The sequence below is a fragment of the Sceloporus undulatus genome, chromosome 5, assembly GCF_019175285.1.
Source record: "Sceloporus undulatus isolate JIND9_A2432 ecotype Alabama chromosome 5, SceUnd_v1.1, whole genome shotgun sequence".
NCBI classification, from domain to species: Eukaryota; Metazoa; Chordata; class Lepidosauria; order Squamata; family Phrynosomatidae; genus Sceloporus; species Sceloporus undulatus.
In genome coordinates this window covers 154,246,394-154,270,145 of record NC_056526.1, presented here as the reverse complement: position 1 = coordinate 154,270,145, position 23,752 = coordinate 154,246,394, and the positions used below count along the sequence as shown (strand labels likewise).

General features: G+C 39.8%; 1 protein-coding gene across 3 annotated transcripts in view; it reads left to right on the top strand.

Annotated features, from left to right (window-relative positions):
• PCDH10 (protocadherin 10) overlaps positions 1-23,752 on the top strand; it is a 66,925-nt gene that overhangs the window by 26,629 nt on the left and 16,544 nt on the right. The window contains exon 5 of one of the 3 annotated variants that reach the window (XM_042469859.1): positions 4,594-5,889. The exons of the other annotated variants lie outside the window; for them this stretch is intronic. Within the exon in view, the coding sequence (XP_042325793.1) occupies positions 4,594-4,676 (83 nt within the window). The 3' untranslated portion in view covers positions 4,677-5,889. Of the gene's footprint in view, positions 1-4,593; positions 5,890-23,752 lie in introns of those variants that run through there. 3 annotated transcript variants of the gene reach the window in all.

Genomic DNA, 23,752 nt, shown 5'->3' with positions numbered 1-23,752 from the left:
GACGCCCCTTCCAGGAAGCTGCTCAGAGCAGCTTCTTTAGGGGTGTGGATCGGTGCCGCTGTGTGCATCTGCTCTGGCACCAATCCAGGGCATACAGGGGTGGTGTTTAGCTGCCTGTCTATATAGCACCTGAGATATAATCTGTACTGCAGGAATAATGTTATTTGGCACCATTTTAACTGCCATGGTCCAGTGCTATGGAATTATGGAATTTGTTGTTTTGTGAGATATTTACCATTCTCTATCAGAGAACTTTGCTGATACAACAAACTTCAAATCCCAGGATTCCACAGGATGGAGCCATCACAATTAAATCTGTGTCAAATTGTATTATTTTTGCACTATAGATTAGATCTGAAAAGCTGATCTTGGCTCCCTGTTTTTCTGTGCTCTGCAAACATCTGTGCAGAAGCCTCTGAAAACCTCTCTCATATGTCTTTACCCTCCAAGAGTGGAATCTGGATCGGTACTTTGTAGCAGTAGCCAGCATAGTGTGAAACCATGTCTGCAAAAGTCTCGGCAAACATTCCTCCCCACCCCCCATGTTCTAAGAGCCAGATTCTGGTTCCATAGTTTATGAAAAGATTCAGCAACCTCTGCAGAGATCTCTGCAGAAGCCCTTGACAGCTTCTCATTCCCTCCCCTTTCCTCCCCACCTTACAAGAGCAGTAGCCCCACACCCTTTCCAAACTGGTACTTAAAAAGTAGTTTGAGTGTTGGATTACAACTCTAGAGACAAGGGTTTTGTTCCCAGCTTGGCCATGAAATCCACTGATGGCCTTGGGCAAGTCACATGCTCTCAGCTTCAGGGGAAGGCAATGGCAAACCTCCTCTGAATGAATTTTGCCAGGAAAACCCCATGATAGGTTGATCTTAAGGTTGCCATAAGTCAGAAACTACTTGAAGGCACCCAACAACATAGAAGTGTTGAAGTTCTAGTAAACAGCATTTTCTCAATTTCTTCTGCTTCAGTGAATACATCTGCCAGTAATGAACAGAAACAGGATAATAATAATAATAATAATAATAATAATAATAATAATAATAATAATATAAAATTTATTTATACCCCACCTCGCCAATGAGATCAAAGCTTACAACATTAAAATATAAATACAATACAGTGGCGCGTTACAGACCGCCCCTTTGAGGCGGCCTGTACCCGCCCCTTTCCCCGGGGGATCGGGGCATCAGCGGCCAGAACGGCAGCCGCTGAGGCCCCAATCCACTGCTTTCCAGGCTGCGGGGAAGCGGCAAAAGGCTGCTTACCCGCAGCCTGGAAAGGGGTGTCCTTGGGGCTTCAAGCCCCAAGGACACCCCACGGCGGCGGGGAGGAGGAGAAAGGGGCCGCTTGGCCCCTTTCTCCTTTGCATCACTGGGCACAACCGTGTGAAGGCTGCGCCCAGCGGCGCAAACCAGGAAGGAGCTCTGAAATGGAGCTCCTTCCTGCTCCACGCAAAGCATGCAATAAGCGCCCTGGCGCGGAGCGATGACGTCACATCCGCGCCGCCCCATATAGAGGGGTGTCGCCATTTTGTTCGGACTCAGTCCGTACTAGGGTTGGGGGGTGCGGAAGCACCGCACCTTCCTAACCCTAATACGGACTGACTACATACTTTCATGGTGGTCTGTAATCCGCCAATACCATCTTTTTAAAACAGTCAAGATTAGTAATATACCAGATCTCCTTGGCAGGCCATACCATAACCTGGGAGCGGAAGACAAAAAGACCCTTTGGGCATCATTGGGGTGTGGGGGGGATGTGGGCACTGCACCAGGTGACACCCTAAGAGGGGTGACACCACTGTTCCTCAAACTCTTACCTTTTGGCATACTCAGGCTGTGGCACTCACCTGCTTCCCTTTAAAATCCTTTAAGAGATGCTGTGGGGTGAAGCTCAGTGGGAAGAGAAAGGAGAGGCTCTGGAATTTTTAAAAATTAAAATTTCAAATTTCATTTTAAAAAATAAATAAATAGGATTTTTTTTAAAAAAAATTAAACTTGCTCTTAGAGGATTAAAATCAAAGGAATGCTTCATGCAGTAACATACAGGAAAAAGAGGTATGTTATAAGGACAGATATAGAAGATGTATTGACCTATCAAACTTTATTTTTTTTAAAAAAAAATCTCTTTAAATTTTTTTTAGAAACATCACACTTTAACCACATCACTAAATATATGTAAATACACGTTTAGGTTGTGCATATGAAATTGTACTTTGAAGGTATAATTTTAATTTTGCCAGTTGTTTACATCACAACTATTAGCATTACATTCAGTGGCATATGGGAATTACGATTTACGAGTAACATTAGTGCAGAAAAGCATTACTGAGGATTATGTATGGGGTGAAATGGGAGAAAGTGAATGGTGGTGGTGGTGGGGTGACACCATGAGTTACTGCACCAAGTGACATCAACCCTATCGATGTCACTGGTGGAGAGGAAATACCCACTCGCATTATTAGTGAAGGAGGAGGTGGAGGTAGTTTTTTTCCTATTTTGAGTTTTTAACACTCAGAATAAAAATAAGATGTGGGGAATATGGGACCAGTGAAGGGGTTCTCAACAGGGGTGGGAGGCCATGCAACCCCACAGACTCTGGCAGTTACCCATCACTATTGTATATGTCAGCTAGGCCCCAATGACCATGACAGAATATTATGTTATTCACACATTTAGTCATGCTATTCACATTTGATAACAGACTTGTGATTTATTTAGTTGTTTATTTTAATGGAAAGTAACATGAACAGAAATACAACATGAACTGGTACTCTTATACCAATAACTGAAACATCTGCTACTACTAAAGCACACGTGAACTCTTTATGTTTTCTAGTGCCTGTACAGGCAGAAAATTAACAGAAGTATCTATAACTAGTCCAATTAAAAATACAATTTAAAAAAAATCCTTTAAGGCTGCAGTTCTATAACCTGAATTCATTATGACTTACTTCTGAATAGTCATGCCAGTGATTTGCACTGTCAAGTTACAGTGTTATATGTACATACCTTAAATTAAGCTTTATTGAACTAACTACATAATATAATATGTAATTTTAATGTAGCACTTTCTTAATAATCAGTATTTTTAATAAGTAAAGAGAATTCTATTAAAATAGTTTTATTTTTCCTTTTTAAAAAGTGAGTAGTAATGCAATCTCATATGAATCACTTTAATCAATTTTTAGGAAGTTTGAAATGATTCTCTATCTCATACACACCTCTTTTAGTTATTTTATGGATTTGTTTTAGTTACTTGCTCTTAGGGGATTAAAACCAAAGGAATGTTTCATGCAGTAATAGACAGAAAAAAAGAGTTATGAGGACAGATATAGAAGATGTCTTGACCTATTGAACTTTATTTCTTGGAATGAAGTTGCTAATTTTTATTTAGAAGGACAGTATTCAACATGAAACTAGAAAATGCTCTAAATATTCAAAGAAACAGTGATGAAATAGTTAATCATAGAAAAATGCTGACAATCTGAACATAGTGTTCTGTTTTTAATTACAAATCAGTAATAGTCTGATAAATTTCTGAATCATGCTTTAATAATAAAATAAAAAGAACAAACAGGAAAAAAACCATAGGAAAAATATATTTCCACCTTTCTAATTTTAGCCATGTGATTTACAAAATAGCTATTTCACACAGTAATTGCCTGCATTTCTTTGTGTGGTAAAGACAGTGGAGAGAGCTTGACAGTATGCCTCTATAATATATAAAAAGGACATAGATGATTCAGTGCCATTGATTTACATGTGCACAGTACCTTTCATCCAGAATGACTAGAAACCTCTTAACAAAACTAAGAATAGGTAACATTAGCTCATTACTGTATGGATGTCACTTCTGTAAAGAAATGCTGTATGTTACTAACAGCCAGGGTTGGGTTTTGTTCATAGAGAAGCTGACAATTAGCAGCTTGGCTTCACCTGTGTAAGTTTTATGAGAATGATTTTATAGTATTATGGAATTTTACAGATTAATTTGTAGGATTTCTATTTCTATAATTTCTTAACTGAAAGACAGCACTGTAATGTCATTGATTTAGGATATGGAATGTAAAATCTAAATCATGAAACATGAGTAGGAACAGTATGGTCCCCCAGCTGTGGTTGAACAGTTCCCAGCACTGCATTTTTTTTCTATCTAGTTCTTCTCAGAGTTACTGTTCAGTTATATCTGGGGTATCATAGAAGCATTAGAAAAATATCATTTATTAGAATTCCCGCAGCAGAGATCTTCAACATACAGAACACACAAAGGGACTGTTGGAAAATTATGAGAACTCTGTCATTATGGGCAGACAGCACAAAATAAGTACATGCTAGCACTGTTGATTCTTTCAGCACCCCACATACCATCTTTGCCATTTTTACTGGAGATGAAAACTTCTCCTGGTAGATGGAACTTCTTCCATCCCAAAGCAGATAGATAATAGAGCTTGATATCATGTTTAAAAAAAAATCTGTATTTTGGAGATAAAATTTTCTTGTAAATATGTTTCTCTTTGAGATTTTTTCTGGGCAGTCTACTGCAACTTGCTTATATTTTTGCTTCTACTCTGATACTACTATCTTAAGGTCCCTGGTTCCAAAACATCCATCTTGACTTAAGAAGACTTTCTTTCAAGTGCCTTCATTCGACACAAGAAGGAACCATATGAAGAGCAACAAATTAAACCAGATCTCTGAGAAGCCCTTGTCTCCTTCCACATCAGCTGCTTAGACATGTACAGGAACACAAGCTTGTGCCAGGAAAAGTGAATGATAACTATTACATAAATGATTTCTGTTGTGTTTTTTGTAGAAATTTGTAGTGCTTACAATGAATGTTATTCATTGTTATTTCATTGTTTTTGAAGTTGGATTTTGTTAGAAAATAACAACAACAACAATTGTGCAAACTCTATTATATAAATACCTTAGTTCAGGGCTAGAACACAGGTTTTCACAGCATCATATACACAATCAAAGCACTACTGAAAGATGTCCTTTCAACCTCTGTTTGAAACCCTCCAAATTAGAGTCAACCATCTTTTGAGACAGTCTATTCCGCTGCCAAATAGTTCTTACAAAAGAGAGGTGCTTTCTGATATTTAGATAAAAGCTCTTTACTTGTAATTTGAATCCACTGGTTTGTTTCCTGATCTCTGGGGTAACAAAAAACAAGCTTACTTGAATTTGTTTGTAAAATTTCTTCACTCCCCAGACTGAGGTTCTAGTTTAAATATTTGACAATCTCCATTTTAAGAAGGATGAGGTAGCAGGCAATGTGAAAGACAGGTGTCTGAGCCCCTGAAAAGCTGTTGCTGCTCAGAAAAGATAATATTGGATTAGATGGACACAAAACTTGAGCTAATATGGAGCAGTCTGAAATGTTCATGAACTCAGAAATATTCAAGCCTATTGTTATATAATCATGTAATAGATGAACCAGTGTTGTGTGACTGGTCATTGGGTAGGGAAAAAATGGAGGGGATAAGGAATGAAAGAGAAGTCCTCAGAATGTATCAGAGCAAAAGATTTATTGGTAAAATAAAAAGTATAAATGGAAATAGCATTAATTTTACTATGAACATGTTATCCACATGTATGCACCTCTCACAATATCTAAAGAATGTATACAGTATAAGTATCAGAAGTGATGAGGAATGAATGAACCTTATCTGATAAACTGCTAGATCAATTTTTAATAAGTATGAACACGGTATTGAATTTTGTAATGAAGATCATGGAAAAAGTCATGACTAAATTTTAAGTGCTGATCTGTAACAATATTGTTGGGATTATTATCCATTATAGTCTGCATTCATCTACCATGTCCTTACTGTTTTTTAGTTCAATTCTGATCCACATTAAATCTTCGTCCACACTACTAATATTCAGCTAGTGTAACAGGTGTATGGTGCTGATAACTGTGTCTGTCTAAACTGTCTCAGACTTCCCTGCCATGTTCCCAAAGTGTTTACTTTGGCTTCCCTCACATTGTGACATATATGTCAGTATATGGACTGAGCATCCCTACACTTTGCTTGTACTTTGCGCAAATGCAATCACTAGACATGGCTTCACTACTGATAATAACCTCTACAGATAAGAACTTCTCTAGTTTACATTCATAAATGGACGAGTTCCCATAGAAGATGGTTCTTCAGGTACCCTAAGCTTTAAAAGCACTATTGAAAATTGTGATGAAAAGTGAACCTAGAATCAATATAATTGTTATTTATAGGCGTTAATTGTAATGTCCCCAAATGCTGCCACATTTTGGACTAATTGAAGTTCCCAGACACTTCTCAAATGGCTGCACATACATTTAACATACAATTAACTCCTATGCATGGTAGTGATCTAGTCCTGATATTATTAAGGTCTGTGTTAGCAAGGTCCAGTCTCACTTCTACTCATCTGCAATAGTTGCAAAGGCTGACAGTCATTGGCCGTCTGTGAGTGACAGTCACATATCTTCATGTGTAGTTAGTAATGTGATACTTTAAAAGAAGAAAATTATGGCAGTGGCTTTTGCTAAAGTCCTCTTTTTCACTAGAATAAAACAGATTCCATGTTAAAGGTGTATTATGCACACATTCTTATAGAGGTCAAAACTCTGGAAGCAGTGTTACCCAGTGATCTTTCCAAAAGGAGTGAATTAATCTGCAGACTCTTCCGAAGGCTTTTCTAAGCACTTGCATTGTTCTGTGCGATGTGTACCAATTATTTCTCAGTAATTTGTGCTTAGTTCAGAGGTTGTTGTTGCTGTGTGCCTTTAAGTCATTTTTCACTTATGGTGACCCTAAGGCAAATGTATTCTGGGGTTTTCTTAGCAGAATTTGTTCAGAGAGGAGTTTGCTTTTGCCTTTGCCTTCCTTTGAGGCTGAGACAGTATGACTTGCCCAAGGTCACCCAGTGCATTTTCATGGATGAGCGGAGATTAATAAACTAGTCTCTAGAATTATAGACCAATATTCAAATCACTGCACCATGCATTCTCTCAGTTTTGAGTTATAAAGTAATTTAATTGTCTTAACTTCTGGTAATGACTTGTGATGATCCTTATAGTTCTGTTACGTTTTCTATGACCTACATGCTGATTAGAGGGAGAGATCATTGCCTTGTTTATCCAAACTTGGATGAAGCATGTATGTGGTGTGGATACTTTGTTGAGGAGGATCTGTTACTTTTTGTGCCCCCAAGTAACACTTCTTCCATGAGTATGTGTGAACTTGAAAGTTTGAAAGATGACAGCACTTGGAACTGGTAACAGAGAAACAAGAAAGAACAGAGAGAGCTCAAAAAGTTACTTTTGAGAGCTACAACTCACAAAATCTCCCAGCAAACCTTTGATAATTTTCCCAACATCTGGGAACATTGAACTACTGCTTTTCCAAACAAATTAGATATCACTGATCATGGATTAATAAAGATAGTGAGCATCCTACTAGAAAAGGCAGGTGGAGAATATACACAACCAGCAATACTGTTTTTGAAGTGAGCTTGATGGATATGTAACCATTTCCCCAGACCAAGGAAATAAGTACTAGGATAAGCAAGCAATTGTCTTTCTGTGATAACAAAATAAATGTAAATGATGTTTCAGAGCTAAGTTTCATGAGGGAAATATGTGCAATTTTGCAAACTGAAAGATAAAATATGAATTTGCTTACATATATAAAACAACATTTGGCAGGATATTGTATGTGTCTGCTTTAATGTAAAGTTGGAATGGAAATATATACATTCCAACACAGTGATAGGAACTAATTAATTTAAATCAATGTATCATTTAAGTTAGACATTTTCTAATGAAAATATGCAACTTAATTAAAAACCTTAAAAAAAAACCAAACTTGATTAATTGTGATAGACTTTCAGCCACAACTTAATGCCCCAGTTTAGCTATTAACTTGTTCATTGCAGATCAACATTTTCAAGCTTGTTTCTTAAATAAATAAATAAATGCGAATGGCTATAGAAATCTATAGGATTACAGTCTAATAACCAGTTTCTTTTTTAAACAAATTGAACAGTTTGAAAATGGGTCATGCTTTCTTCAGCTGGGTGAATTTTCTGTGTTCTACACTGGACATTGTGTAGAAGCTTTCCAGAAAACTAAATGTTAAAGCTCTTAACCCTGGGATCTTTGCCTGGATCAGGAAAGGAGCTGGTAAACTATAGAAGGAGTTAGGTTAAGCAGATGAGATCATGAGGGAATAAGAAAATACCCTATAAATAAAATGGTACAGTATTTCCAAAAATTGACATAGATGTTTCCTTCTTCCCATAGCTCAAAACAGGGATGAGGGTTTTGGGATAAATCACTAGAAGCTTTTTTCACCTTTATTCTCATAGCATATTTAGTTCAGGCATTTATCTTAAAGTTAAATAGAAATTTAGTACAGTGGGCCCACCCTATCTGCAGGCTTTGGATCCATGAATTTAACCCACTGAGTACTGAAAATGCATATATATATGGATGCAGTAAGAAGCATTTCCAGTGCAGCAGAGGAGGCAGAGGAAATCATGTCTATCAGGCACACGTTCTTCAGACTCCCTTGCCTCTGGGCAGCCTGGCACCTGCTCACTTCTCCCTTGCAAATGAACAAGGAAGAGTGTCACAGAAGTCTTTTCTTTAACATTTTAACTATTAGCTGATCATTTAATTTTACCTACTATTAACTTTCCTATCTCAGTTTCAATGTAGAAGCCTTTGGTCCCTTCCAATGCAGGCTCAGAAAAGAAACCGTGTTCCTGGACAACATGCAGATAGGTTATAAAATGTGTTATCATGAATGGTATTGAATACCATAAGCCACTGGGATAAAATAAATATGAATATTGAAATTTAGGTCTGCAATGATATCTTCTGGAGAGATAATGCAATGCCAGTAAAACACCTGATGAATTGCAAAAATAGATGTGGTGTGTAAAGAACCTATAAAAACAGAACTTCAAAGGAAAAGTTTCAGATTTATTTTGTATTGATGTAGTTAGTATGTTTTGTAGCTAATGGATGGGAAAAACCAATTTCCAAGAACAGGCTTTAAAAAAAAACGATGTGTGTCTGTGTGTGTCAGACTAGCTCCATTCAAATCCTTTACCACATTGAGGTAATAGTTTTATTCTCTCTGAAATCTATAACATCTCTGCTAGCAATAGGCCTATATTGTTTAAAAATAACCAGACCAGTAGTACCTGTGCAAAATTCATTGGAATCCTTTAGCTAACAACATTTAGAACATGTTGCCACAATTTCACCTTGGCAAGTTTATTAAAATATAGAAATATCTTCTCTATTTCTCTCTTTAACTTGGATACCACCTAAGCCTTTGTATGATGCCATCTTTGACACATTTTATGGGCTATCTCAAAAACAAAACATAAAATGACATGGTACAACTGCAGATTAAATGCTGGAAAATTAGGTGGCTATAGTTTGACCACGAGAGCCAGTAAAGTGTAATGTTTTGAGTGTTGGACTATTACTCTGGAAGCCAGGTTTGAATCTTCACTCAGCCTTAGAAACCGATTAGGTGACCTTGGGCACGTCACACTCTCTCAGCCTCAGAGGAAGGCAATAGCAAACTTCCTCTGAAGAAATGTGCCAAGAAAATCCTATGATAGGTTCTACTCAGGGTGACCATAAGTTGAAAATGACTTGAAGGCACACAACAACAACAACAACAACAACAACAACAACAACAACAACATGTTTGACCATAGCAGATGCATATTAAGTATCATTTATCCCATCAGTTCTTAATCTGGGACAGCATTTCTTAAAATATCTTGGAGAAAACACCTATAAAGTGATTATAGGTGGGAAGATATTGCTTAGTCATCAGTATCCTCTTTTTCTGCTTGAGGAAAAGGAAAATAAAAAATCTGAGATCCAAAATTGCCTATTTAGGGCTGGCACAGACCAGCTCTAAAAGTCGATGTAGATGACTCCCCCCAAGACGTCTTGAAGCCGCCCAGTCAATCAGTGGCGGCTTCAAGACATCTTGGGGGCATGGTGTTTAGATGACCCCCCCACCCCAAGATTCCCTGGAGCTGTGGCAGTGCACTTTAAACCTGGCACAGATAGGAGCAGATCTTGATTCCTGGTGGACTGGGGCTGAAGCTTGTGCTTGCTGCAGCCCCAAGGTGTCTTGGGCAGGGTGGCTTCAAGCCTCTTCATGCCCATCTATTCTGCCCCTTAGTTATGAATAAGTAATAGTTCCTGGCCCAAGTCCTTCCCAATATGTCCAGTAGTCATATTAAGCAATGGAGCACTGTCCAGCTAGCATTTAAGGCACAGCAGGATGCCATTTCCATCTGCTTCTGACCAGCAAGTGAGGCGGCAATGTGGAATTGCCTTGAAGTCTTGCTTCTGATTGTCACAGCCTTGCTTGCTGGAAATGCCTTGCTGCTATGCCCCAATTACCAGCTGAAAGGTTCTCCATTGCTTGATATAGTTGCTAGATGATAAGGTAGGTGTGGAGGGAGGAATTTACAATTCTCGCAATAGTGTCATGAATACAAAGTGTTACTGAATATGGAACAGTTATGGATCCATAACTCTAGGTTACAAATCTGGTACTGCAATACATGATGGAATTCCATTATGTAAGCCACATCTCAGTAAATAATGCTCATCTACTTTTTTTTGTTTTTGCTGTGTTAAAAAACCCAAACTGTTGAGCCAGTTTTGCCATCTTTAAATTGAGACAATGATAAACATTTTCTTTAGGCCTACCTGCAAGGGACACATAAATTTACAACATCAAGTTTAATCAATTCAGAATTAAACTCATTGTGTCAGTGCCTTTTCATGGTTAAATAAAACAACAGCTTAGAAATATAGCTCACAGTAACAAAGCTCTCTAATTGTTGTTATGATGGCCCAGTGTCAGTGATGAAGAGCATAACAAGTGGCCTATTTCAGGCATAATATGACCCATCCCTGACTTAGAAATTGCAGTGAAGAGTGTACTAATCACATATTTAAACAATACAGGCTTGGAAAAGATTGCAAATTATGTGCAGAATGCAATTAAGTACTCTATAATCTTGATAAATCGGAAGGACAGACTGAAATTCGATAGGATAGCACTTCAAAATAAGATATAATTGGTTTGCTTTTGAACACAAAAGGGTGAAATAGATAAAGAATTTTTCTTTTCTTTTTTTAAAAAAAAGCACAACCTAAAAGTAAGAATAAATATGATGTGACGAAGTTATAGGAAATACCAGCTAGATTAGAGTAACAGAATATCCAATTTGTACTAACATTTAATAATAGCAAAATAGAGCAAAAATAACATTGTGGTGGTGGTGTAGCAATGTGAAAAAAAACACATCAAGTTTATCCATTTATTCTCTACTTTTGCTTCACAAATGCTAACTAAGAGCTGATCTGCAAGGTAGGGAAAAAATCCCACACGATGCTCCCTTCATCTGTATCTATTTTAAATGCAGTGACAGATGGCACACATCTATGTTTCCACCACATTAAAAAGAAAAAAGAAGCTTTCAGCTTGTGGGAGACTGGGATACCAGTGAAACTTGGGTCATTTCCTTGAACTCCTCCTTTTCTGAGAGATTTTTTAAAAACAAAAACAAAAACAACCTTCAAATATATGTACCACCACCACCAGAATTTTAAATAGGGATGGTTTCATACTTTGTTATAAGTAGGGATGGTTCTATAGGCGGGTTACAGACCGCCCATTTGGGGCAGGCTGTACCCGCCCCTTTTCCTGGTGTATCGGGGCCTCAGCGGCTAGAACGGCAGCCACTGAGGCCCTGATCCGCCGCTTTTCAGGCTGCGGGGAAGCAGCAAAACTCTGCTTCCCCGCAGCCTGAAAAGGGGTGTCCCTGGGGCTTCAAGCCCCAAGGACACCCCGCGGTGGCGGGGAGGAGGAGAAAGGGGCCACTTGGTCCGCTGGGCGCAGCCATGTGAAGGCTGCACCCAGTGGACCAAACCAGGAAGGAGCTCCGAAATGGAGCTCCTTCCTGCTCTGCGCTAAGGGCGCACTAAGCGCCCTGGCGCGGAGCGAGGATGTCACTTCTGTGCCGCCCCGTACAGAGGCGGCACGGTCGTGACGTCCTCATGGCAGTGGCCGTGTGGAACGGCCGCCACCATTTTATGCATGCGGAGCACACACTAGGGTTAGGGGGTGCGGAAGCACCGCCCCTTTCTAACCCTAGTGCGCGCTCCACACACACAAAACGGCCCATTTGTAAGGGGCCATAGTTTGCTACATTGAGCACCGCTCATCTATCCTCCAATAGCCATTGCCACCATTAGGGATGTTTGTAAGGTATGCTTAGATGCTGTAGGGGAGGAGGTTACTTAGTCAACTAGAAATCACTGGCTTTACTTCTAATAATTCTTCCTTCTACCCCACCAGCCCTAGAAGGTATCAACCACCATTCCTTCTAGGAAAACATGCTTCTCTTAAATACATAGCTACATAGATCTTCCAGAACAGTAAGATCTTCAAGGTAAGGCTTTCTCTCAGTCCAGCACCATCACAGTCTCGTTTGGTGAGCACAGAAGAGCCTTCTCAGTGGCTGCTTTCACCCTCCGTGTCAAACTAGGCTGGCCTCCTCCTTGTTTCCCTGTTGCCAGCAGACAAAGGTCATATTTGTTTAAGCAGGCTTCTAATGGTTAAGCAGGAAAGGTTCTTTTTATAGATGTGTGCTTTATTTGTTTTGAACTTTTGAATGGCTTTTAAATAATTTTATAGTGTTTAATATGGGAATTTTTAAAATTATTTTTAAATTTTATTGTAAACATTTTCAATTTGTAATTTCTGGAAGCTACCTTGGGTCCCATTCTGGAAGAAAGGTGGCATATAAATGAAGTAAATAAAATAAAGTAAAAACATAAACATATAAATAAATCTGGCCCTGGACTCCCCCTCTTTCACCACAGTTTCTAATGCTTCATGATTTAAAACCAAAGCTTTCAAAATTTGACTATTTCAGGAACTTCTTTGTCTTGCAATATGTTGAAAATAAATTCATTCATTTAAATTTGTTACCTCTCTAAAAGGTTGGAACAGGTATTCTTCACCTCTGACTTATTAATGAAACTCCATGTGTCTTTGAAAATGAGATAGTGGGTGGGCCTTTTAAAAAGGAATCAGCAGGAATCTGCTTTCCATTGCATATATCAAAAGTAGAAGTCCTCAGCTGTATGTAAGGTAGCATCCCACACTAGAAATACATACTATTTGTGATTAACATTGAAGGGGAAGGGGGGGGGAATTATAATTTTGCATATAAAATTAAGATAATCCCTTTGCATATGTTCCCAATGTTATTGAATAGCTAGTATCCTTCTAAATAAAGAAGAATGTTTCTCCCATTTCCTTAGCAGAGTGTAGGTATCTGTTCTAATACTGAGACAAGGCTTTTTTCAGTTAACAGTATGAAATTGAAGATCAATAAGTGCTGATATCTTGATATGTATCACAACAGTTTTATAATTTTTGTTGTTGTTGTGATTACAGTAAATCAAAATTTATCTGTCTACACCATAACCCCAAACATTGAATACATACTCAATAAATACCCAAGCTGTCTGAAATCTTTAAAAGGTGCAAAAGAGTCACAGGCATAGACTACATTTCAATAGTCCTATACAAACAAATATCATGGTATAACAATTATGTACATGCTGTTGGATTTTATACACTACCAAACATAAATAATGTTTAGGCCTGTAGCCACCTCTTTCTTTGCCAGATCGATGCCGCAGCAACTACACACTGCAGCTCCGATTTGGCCTTTTTGCAGTGCAAAAAGAAACACCAAAAAGCGGTTCCTTTTTGCACCATGGAAAGGGCACCATAGCCGCTGCTGCTACAGCTTTTCAGTGCTCCTTTGGCACTGTGTCACTGGACTCAATGCCAGAAGAATGCTGTGCCACCGTCCACCATGTGGTCAAGCGCAGCATGACGGCAGCATCAGTACAGCATCAGGGCATGTGCCGGTCTTTATCACTCATCTGTCAAAACTCTAAGAGACAATACAGACCGGCAACGCTGTGCTGGCCTGGCCACATGCTAGAGCTGAACTAGGGCAGAGCATTCACATGCTCCAAGCAGGGATGTAGCTAGGATTTTGGGAAAGGGGGAGTCCAGACTAAGTGCCACCATTATAATGGGGCTTGGGTGCGGTGGCGCGGCAGAATGCACCATTCATTGTATCTAATAGAAGGAGGGTCCGGACCCCACACCCCCCCTTGGCTATGTTCCTGCTCCAAGCCCTAGTTCCGCAGCCCAGCTGCCATTATAGCACGCTCCGTACGCACAGGGTGTGCCATGATGATGCCCCTCAGGTGCAGCACTCAGGTGCACGAGTGCACCAATGGCATCCCTTTGGGGATGCAAAAATAACCCACCCAGAAGCGGGTTCTTTTTGGTCCCTCTGAAGGCCGTGACATCTGCTTGCCATGGCCTCCTTCTGGGGCAAAAATGGGTGGCATGGAGCTGCCCCTCTCCACAGCCCCTAAGTTTCACACTGTTCAGTGAGTATAACCTCCAGTACACATGCATAGTCTCTCCAAATAAATCTGAGGAAGTAGACTCAAGTCCACAAAAGCTCATGCTACCAACGTCGGTCTTTCAGTTAGTCTCAAAGGTGCTGCAAGATCCCTTTGCATACTGATTTTCCAGACTAACTTAGCTATGTCTTTGAATGCATAGGATTGTAGGTAAAGAAGGTGAATTTACTTGGCTACATAGCCTGTTTCCTTCCAGAAAGACAGATAAAAAATCTTGCTCACAGGCAAATGAAGAGTGTTTAGTGGCTTCAAACACACAGTCATATTTCAGGCTAAAACTATTATAGGAGTGTGCGCGCGCGCGCGCGCGTGCGCGCATGCACGCACACACACACACACAAAATTAGGTTCATAAACCTCTTAAGCAAATTCATTTCATTATTGGTCCAGTATCTACAAATATGCTCTGACAGAAAAAGTGACCTATTTCCATTTAGATGAACCATCTGTCCCCTTTTGATGGTGGAGGTAACAACATCAGTGTCAAAGTCACTCTGAATGGAGGGAAAACTCTGAATGGTTAGTGCTCAATCCATCAGTGCCATTTCCATCCCTGTTGGCCTCAGAATCGTTGTTGTCAAAATAGATATGAGTTGATTCAGGCAGTGATATTACAAATGCAGTTACATGCAACTACATTAAACCCTAAGTACATGAGGCTGTTTTATACCAGCTATGGGTGAGAAAGCTTCTGGTCGTGCTTATTCATCTTATGACCTCAAAGTATGGCAAGATCATTGATAGAGGGAAAGAAGATTTAAACTGCTGATTTTATTTATATATTTAGATAAAAGCAAGGCTTTTTTTTTTGACAAAGGCAGAGAACAGAATAATTACTACTTTTGTTATTTCATTCACAGCCTAGAGACCTCATGTTCACTGCTCTCATCCCCACCCCCATTTTACATGACTTCTAAATAATTGTACATGCCAGGGTGAATTTTATCATCTTATCTAAGAGACTTGCATATGAATTCTGGGTATTTTAGAATCTGGAAAGAACAACACAGCCTTATTAGCACTGAAGCTCCAGGTCTCATTTAAACTAGATTTGAAGTCTTTGTGGGAGGAAGCCTTCTGTTTCTTCCCACTTGAAAGTAAAGAAGAATCACAGCCCTTTGATGTGAGCAAGCTGACACTGTATTCTCAGATATGCTAAAAAAAAATATGTTGCCATAGTGGTGTAGTGAGAAACAGCCTTGTAGGTGCTTTGTACATCACAAAATGGAGTCCAGGTGGCAACAAGAGGACACATGTTATCCCTTATCAAACTGCCTGATTGCTAAGATTTTCCTCACAAATGCTCCTGTTGGGTCCAAATTTGTGTAGGGTCCATAGGAGTAGTATCTCACCTATGAAAACTGAGTATGGATTTGTATCTATATTATCGTGGTGTTGGCCCATGTTGAGATTTTTTTTTTCAAATAAATCTTTTCTGTCTGATAAATTTCAGTCATGTTTAATGCCTTTTCTTGTGATTTTTTTCATGTACATTCATTCATTGACTCATCCCTCCCTGTTTGCAGACTTGGAATCTGCAGTCTTGACTACTCACAGATGAGTGTGTGCACCCATGGCACTCACACAGGGCCATGCGCAGGAGCATGAGGCCATTGAAATAAATAGGACCCCAATATCGGCAATTTTCCCGATTTGCAGGGTGTGTGTTTGTCAAGAACAGATCTCCTGTGAATCGGCAGGGATGACTGTATTTATATCTGTATTTATATTGGGATGCTTTAATTGTGATTTCCTGCATGGCAGGGGGTTGGACTGGATGGCCCTTGTGGTCTTTTCCAATTCTATGATTCTATGAAGATTATCGCACCGGGGTTAAAACGTTCCCTGGTGCATTCTAACGTGCACGTGCGGGGGCGTGCACGGAGCGTGATGGGAACCCGATGGGGCCCAGAATGCTAGTTTACTGCACACAGGAATGCCACCACTGCCAAACATTCCCATCATGTTCCCATCGAGTTCCAGGAGACGCCATTTCTGGGAACTGTTTCAAAGCATCCCCAGAAATGGCATCCCCTGGAACTCAATGGGAATGCGATGGGAATGCTCGGCGGCAGCAGTGTTCCTGTGTGCAGTAAACTAGTGTTCTGGGCCCCATCGGGTTCCCATCATGCTCCGTGCGCGCCCCCGCACATGCACGTTAGAACACACCGGGGAATGTTTTAACCCCGGTGCGATAATCTCCTAAGATTCTTTGATTCTATGATTCTATCCCACTCTTTTTTGAGCAGCTTACAAATTGTTAATTTGAAAATTTTTGCCTTCAAACTTACAATCTAAAAAAGACATGACACAAAAGCAGAGGGAAATGGCAGTAGGGAAGGGGATCAAGTCCAGCAGATACTGCTGGTTATTCTCTCCCTCCAATGCCAGGGCAATGGCAGTTGGAATGGAGTGGAGGGCTTTCTTCTGCCTCTGGGCTAGGCATGGTGGAGCTGTGCCTACATCTTTTCAACTTTCTTGGCCAGGGTGCTGGGAGTTGGAATGGAGCGAGGGTCCTTCATCTGTGTCCAGGCTAGGCATGGTATAATAAGAATAAATAATAAATAATTTATTTGTAGCCCACTTTTCCTGGGTAGATCCAAGCGGGTAACATAGTTGTATGGTGTATGGTGGAGCTGTGCCGGCCTCTTCTCTCCCTTTGGGGCCAGGGCAGTGGCAGTGGCAGGATATTATTTTAATTTACTGCATAGTCCTCCAAAATCTTTGATATATAGTAGTTTATTAATTTTGTAGTTTAGGTATGCAAATAAACATGGAACAATAACAAGGAATAGCTTGTTGATCTATGGGGTTGCTCTGGCTTATTGATTTCATTAGCTAATCCATTTGCCAGAAGACAGTTTCATTTGCCACATTTGGTTGTCAGATACAGTAGGTGGCACAATAGCTAAAGACAAACCCAAATTGTCAAAATGGGAATCCAATAAGATTTTGCTATACATGCTGTTGTCTGAATGAACCACTTAATTCAAGTACAGTGGACCCTTGTTATACGCTGGGGTTTGGTTCCAAGATCCCCCGTGTATAACAAAATCTGTGTATGCTCAAGTCCCATTAAATATAATGACATAGCAAAGGTGTCTCTTATAAAAAATGGAAAATCAAGATTTGATATTTGAAATGTATACTTTTTTGGAACATTTTCAAACAGTGTATGCTTAAATCCGTATATAAAAAATCAGTGTATAAGAAGGGTCAACTGTATTGTTTATACTGACTAGCAGTGGCTTTCCAGGATTTAAAATAAGAGTCTTTCACACCAATACCTGCAGATGCCAGGACAACTTGTGACCTTTTTGTTCTCAAAGCATGTTCATCACTGAGCTACAGTTCTTTTTTATTTTCCTTTTTCCTTTTTTTAATAAAGGGGAACAAATCACCCACAGGGACAGGAGGAAAGGCACCCTCCATACACACGGATGAGTAATTCCTTTCAAAGGGAAGAGCCACATAGGAATACATTCAGATCCATAGGTCTTTCAGTAGTTATAAATTAACATGACCTTAATGCATATGACCATAAAAAAGCACAAATATATTTTGTATGGAAACTGGAACAGGTCTTAGATTTCTTATATTTCCTCAAACTGAAGGCAACTGCAGTATTTCTGTCTTTTTAAGATACATGATGCATGAATTAATTGCTCATTACCAGCCTCCAATCAATCTTTTGTATACAGTTGGGGTTGTTAATGAGGTGTGATATTTTCTAGGTACCCGCTGCACACATATACATGTGGCCAGGCTTGACTACATCTTTTGTTTTGCTTTTATTGCTTATGTGGATTTTCTGTATACTTTGAATCAGAAAACTTTTCAAATCCTCTCCCTAAATTGTTCAAGATCTGATTTAATATATTTGACTTATATTTAGACATGGAAAGTAAAGCAAAACAAAACATCATGTTAATTTTACATGTTCCATAAATATTTCAAATGATTTCCAGCAATTCAAAGTAATTAGACTGAAATATTTGATCAGGGAAATAACTTTGAAAGGGCACATTTAAAATATACTTACATTGCATCACATTCAAATACATTCTTATTTAAATACTAAAGTGTCAGATTTGTTTTCTGTCTTTCCATATAAAATGTCCAAAGTAGCAAACAAAGAAAAATACACAATTAAAATAACAGTTACATACCTATGAATATTACATACTTATATAACCTTAGTATGATAGGTACTATTTTGAGAATAAAACAAAACTCAGTATCTTGACTCTTATTTGTTAATCGCAGCTAAAGTAGACCCACTGAATCAATTGTTGAATTGTGAGTGAATACTTATGAAACCACAATTATTTAATGGGTCTATTTTAGTTGACACACACAATATCATTTAGACTCTTGTTTCCTCCTGGTGTGAGTGAAGGCATAGAGACAGTAGGCACTGTAGGCATGTTTGCTATCTTATGAGTTGTTGTCACAGGAAGGATAACCACTTGCTGACAGCATTAGAACTTTTCTTTAGTTGTAGCATTTTACTGTACACTCTTTCTTTCAGCTGATTGTGTAGCCATAGGTACAAAAAATTAAAATTCAGCTAACAGTAACTAATGGGTCAGAATAAGAGCTCTAATAGCACAGTGGTTAAATGCTGGTACTGTAGCCGCTCACTCACAAACCATAAGGTTGTGAGTTCAATCCCAGCTAAGGGCACAAGGTCGACTCAGCCTTGCATCTTTCCAAGGTCACTAAAATGACCTCGGAAGATCTTGCTGGGAGGCAATTAGCTTACAGTTGTAAACCATTTAGAGACTGCTTAGTGAAGTATGAAGTGGTATAGAAGTGAAGCTGCTATTGGTTTTTTGTGGGTTTTTTGGGCTATGGGGCCGTGTTCTAGAAGAATTTCTTCCTGACATTTCGCCAGCATCTGTGGCTGGCATCTTCAGAGAATGCTTGCCTGGAAAAAGATGGGTGTATATACACTGTGTGAGCCTGGGAATGCAGGAGTGATTTGCATGTGTATTGTTCTGTGCTGATGGCAGGCCTCAGGCTGGGAGGCTAATGCAAAAGAGGATTAATGTCTTCTAATTGGTGATCATTATCATCTGGGAAAGTCCCTGACTCTGAGTGGTTTCCCATTTGCATTTGCTGAGTCTGCATTTTGCTATTCCTCAGGACTGGTAGCCAAATTTTGTTCACTTTAAGGGTTTCTTCTTTCCGGTTGAAATTATCCAGATCTTTGTGGATTTCAATGGCTTCCCTGTGCATCCTGACATGGTAGTGGTTGGCATGGTCCAGAATTTGAGTGTTTTCAAACAGTATTTTATGCCCAGGATCGTTTGTGGCATGTTCTGCTACTGCTGATTTTTCTGGCTGGCCCAGTCTGCAGTGTCTCTTGTGTTCCTTGATTCTTATTTGCACACAGCATTTGGTGGTCCCTATGTAGACTTGTCTGCAGCTGCATGGTATGCGGTAAACTCCTGCAGCTGTGAGAGGGTCTCTCTGGTCCAAAGCTGCTATTGTAAGAAAATGCTAAGGTTTCTAGATGTGGTGCTGTTCTTATCTTGGATGCTTCTGTTCTGGAGTCTCAGTTGTTCTAGAGGGAACCTATTCTTGCTCTGTTTCTCATCTTGCAAGTTGTTGGAGTGTGTATGATTGGATAGATAGACAGAAAATGTTCTGTATGTGCTCGAATTTAGAATATGGGAGAAAACTAAAGGTTGCATTTTAGATGGTCCTTTTGTTGTTGCAGGCCAGGATATGGAATATTCTTTCTGTGGAGCAGGCTAGACCAATATGAAGTTGGCTGAATATTTCCTGTTGATTGAGTTTGGATGAGAGAATGTAGTTTTATATAATTGGACTTCAGCATAGGACTTTGCTTTGCTGTATTAGCCAATGATTTGCAAGTGAAAAATCCCTCACTTTGACTCCACTAGGTGCAACTCCACCTAGGAGAATCACTAAGAGAGTATGGTAGGAGGGAGGTCACACCAAGTGACACCCTAAGGGGGATGATACCACTGCTCCTCAAACAAGCCAAGGGCCTTCCAGTCCAACCCAGTCTGGCACGATTTGAGTTACCACACTGGGTGATGGCAACCTCAGTGATGCCACCTATCCCACCTCTGAGCATTGAAATCTACCTATTCAATTAACCAGGGTTCCCCACCCTTGCCCTAAATTTATTTTAGATGTGAGGATCTGCATTTAAGGTCTTCTCTGTTTCTCAAAGTTCAAACTCAAGAACAGTTTCATTTAACACTGATTCTGTATCTCAGTCAGAGTAATCAAGTCATGACTGCAAGATGCAAATATACTGTTCTCAGTGAAAGCAAATAAGTAGTGAGAAGAAGATCCTAGTTTGCACTGGCTATTGTATACAGAGGACCAAACTCAGATTTACCAATTTAATACAGGATACATAAGTTTGGCTTTAATACATACATTAAGATGGAAGTGTACAATACCTCTTAACCTGAACTGTCTCAGAACCACTTTTTCTCTACAATACATGTAATATTCAGTGTTTTGAGGATGGAATCAGTTATGTTCTTGAATAGTTGATATCTCATTTCTCACATCAAGAATCACAGCCTAAGAGCCTTTTTCCATTTCCTACAATAGCATTCTGGGTGCTGCTCTTTGATTGCTCTCTATATGCTGCAATAGCCTATGTCTCACAGATTTGAAAATATATATAAGAGCCAGTGTGGTGTAGTGGTTTGAGTGTTGGATTACAACTCTGGAGACCAGGGACTGATTCCCCACTCAAGCAAAAAACAAAACAAAACAAACAAACAAACAAACAAAAAAAAAACCAAAAAAAAAAAACCCAAACAAACAAACAAAAACCCACTGGGTGATCTCGGGCAAGTCACACTCTCTCAGCCTCAGAGGATAGCAATGTGAAACCCTTCTGAAGAAACTTGTCATGACAGGTTTGCCTTAGAGTTGCCAAATATGACTTGGATGCACACAACAACAAGAAGTAAATTCTGGAACCCACAGCGAAAGTGGAAAATCGCCAATATTGAAATTCCTATTGACTCCAATGGCTGCATGATCCTGCATAGAATCATAGAATCATAGAGTTGGAAGAGTCTGCAAGGGCCATCCAGTCCAACACCCTGCCATGCAGGAAATTTAAATTGAAGCATCCCCGACAGATGGTCATCCAGCATCTGTTTAAAGACCTCTAAGGAAGGAGACTCCACTATACTCCGACAGCTCTGACCAGATAACAAGAACAGATGTAAGCAACAATATAGTCAAGACCTTGGACAGGGCGGATGGAGCTTGGAACCCATCATCAATAGGGTGAAACAGACCACCCCAAAGGGGCAGCTTGAAGTTGCCCCTGACAACTGCACATTTGGCCCAATTGACCTTTCTGTTGGTTGCAAAAAGTGACAAATAGCCACTCCTTTTTGTGCTGGCAAAAAGCTGGCATTTCAGCTCCACTGCAGCTGGAAGCTGGCTTTGTGATGCTCTGACAGTGTGTGGTGTCCAAATGTCATGCCACCAAAATGCCTGGAAGCCAGCCGACATGTGGACAAAATGCTGCACTGTGAAGCCACCTGGGCAGCGGCACAAAGGGGTAGTCTGTTTCACCCTAAGTGATGTAGCAGAGTCATTGTGAAAAGTCAACTCCCTTCAGTGTCACAATAGACCATTTTAAATTACCAGTATCTTTTGATGCAGTTTTTCATATCTTCAGGAGCAAGGTGTTTGTACCTGTGATGACATCACCTGTGCCCCAGAAGAGTCTGAAATCTTCCTCAAAACCTAATGGCAGTTGAGAACAAGGATGCTTTCTTGGAGCTGCTTTTTTGCAAGAAATTTGTTCCTGGAATCCTTTAGTCTATGTCCATTACAGTGGGCAGTTTTGTGCAGGAAATAACACTGCCAGAGCCATGGCTGCACCATGAAGAATGTTTTGAACTGTCCAACAGCACTTCATTTTTACCAGTGCTGATTGAAGAGATGAGCCTAAAAACTGCTATGTCACTAGAGAGTCAGTTTGGTAGCTATTCCACCTCTTAGAAGGACAATGTGCTGGACAGTTTGCTCAGAAATCGTGGGAAGAGTTGCAGTGTTGTGGAGGCTTCACTGAGCGTATGGCTACTGCTGACCATCTGTCGCTGTCGGTACTTCTTAACCTTATTCCCAGATTAAGTATTTGGAAAACAATGGTACTGGGCATTAGAAGTAGCTAAGGGGCTAGATTTGGCTCATGAGCAAGCAGTTGGTCATTGCTGCCCCATAATGTGATATTTCATAATGTGACATTTGCTCAAATGTATGAAATAGAAAGATGTGCTTTAGTGTTCACAGTCTCCTTTCAGGAATTAGAGTTGGTTGTTGGTGTTTGGTTATTTTTTTTAAAACCTGATACGTATTTTATAAGCAGCATGACTGTAGTCTGCATAGAAGACTAGGAAACTGGAATATAAATACTTTAACAAAGTGAATAATAGAATGTTGAGCCATATGAATTCTACAGATTGTAAGAAGAAGGGCCCTCCCTCCAGTCCATCTGTCATGGTCCAGACTTCAGAGGGAGAGAAGACCTGCTGGACTTATTCCCCTTCCCCACCGTCATTCCCTTCTCCTTTTGTGTCATGTCTTTTTAGATTGTAAACCTGAGGGCAGGGAACTGTCTAATTTATGATCTGTAAGCCACTCTGAGAATTTTTGTGGCTGAAGAGTAGGTTATAAATGCTATAAATAAATAAATTGCTTGTTCTAAAACACCCCAGCTCTTCTTCAGAGGCTACATGGTACAAGAAGAGATAAACTGATTTACCAGGGCTAGTTATCTTAAAAATGATATCAGACTTGCTCTGGTGATATCATTTTGTTCTCCCTCACAGGAGCTCTGCAAAGTAGATTAGGCTGAGAAAAAGCAGGTGGCCCAGGGCTACCCAGTGGACTTCTTAGCTGAGTGATCATTTGAGTGTTCCCAGTCTAACACACTAACTGTAATCTCACGCTGCTGTTGTCACGATTAGAGTGTATGCAGATAGTCAGACCTGAGCTTACTGAGGTCTCCATAATGGAACCATCTTCATTTCTTTAAGGATCTTTCCTCTTCTTATTGAGGTACTGGGTTGTGTTCATTTTGGGCTGTTTTCAAGAGAATAGCTGGGACACTGAAAAAATCCTCAATCCTTCTATAAGTGCTGTTAGACTTTTTTCCCGTTGACAGAT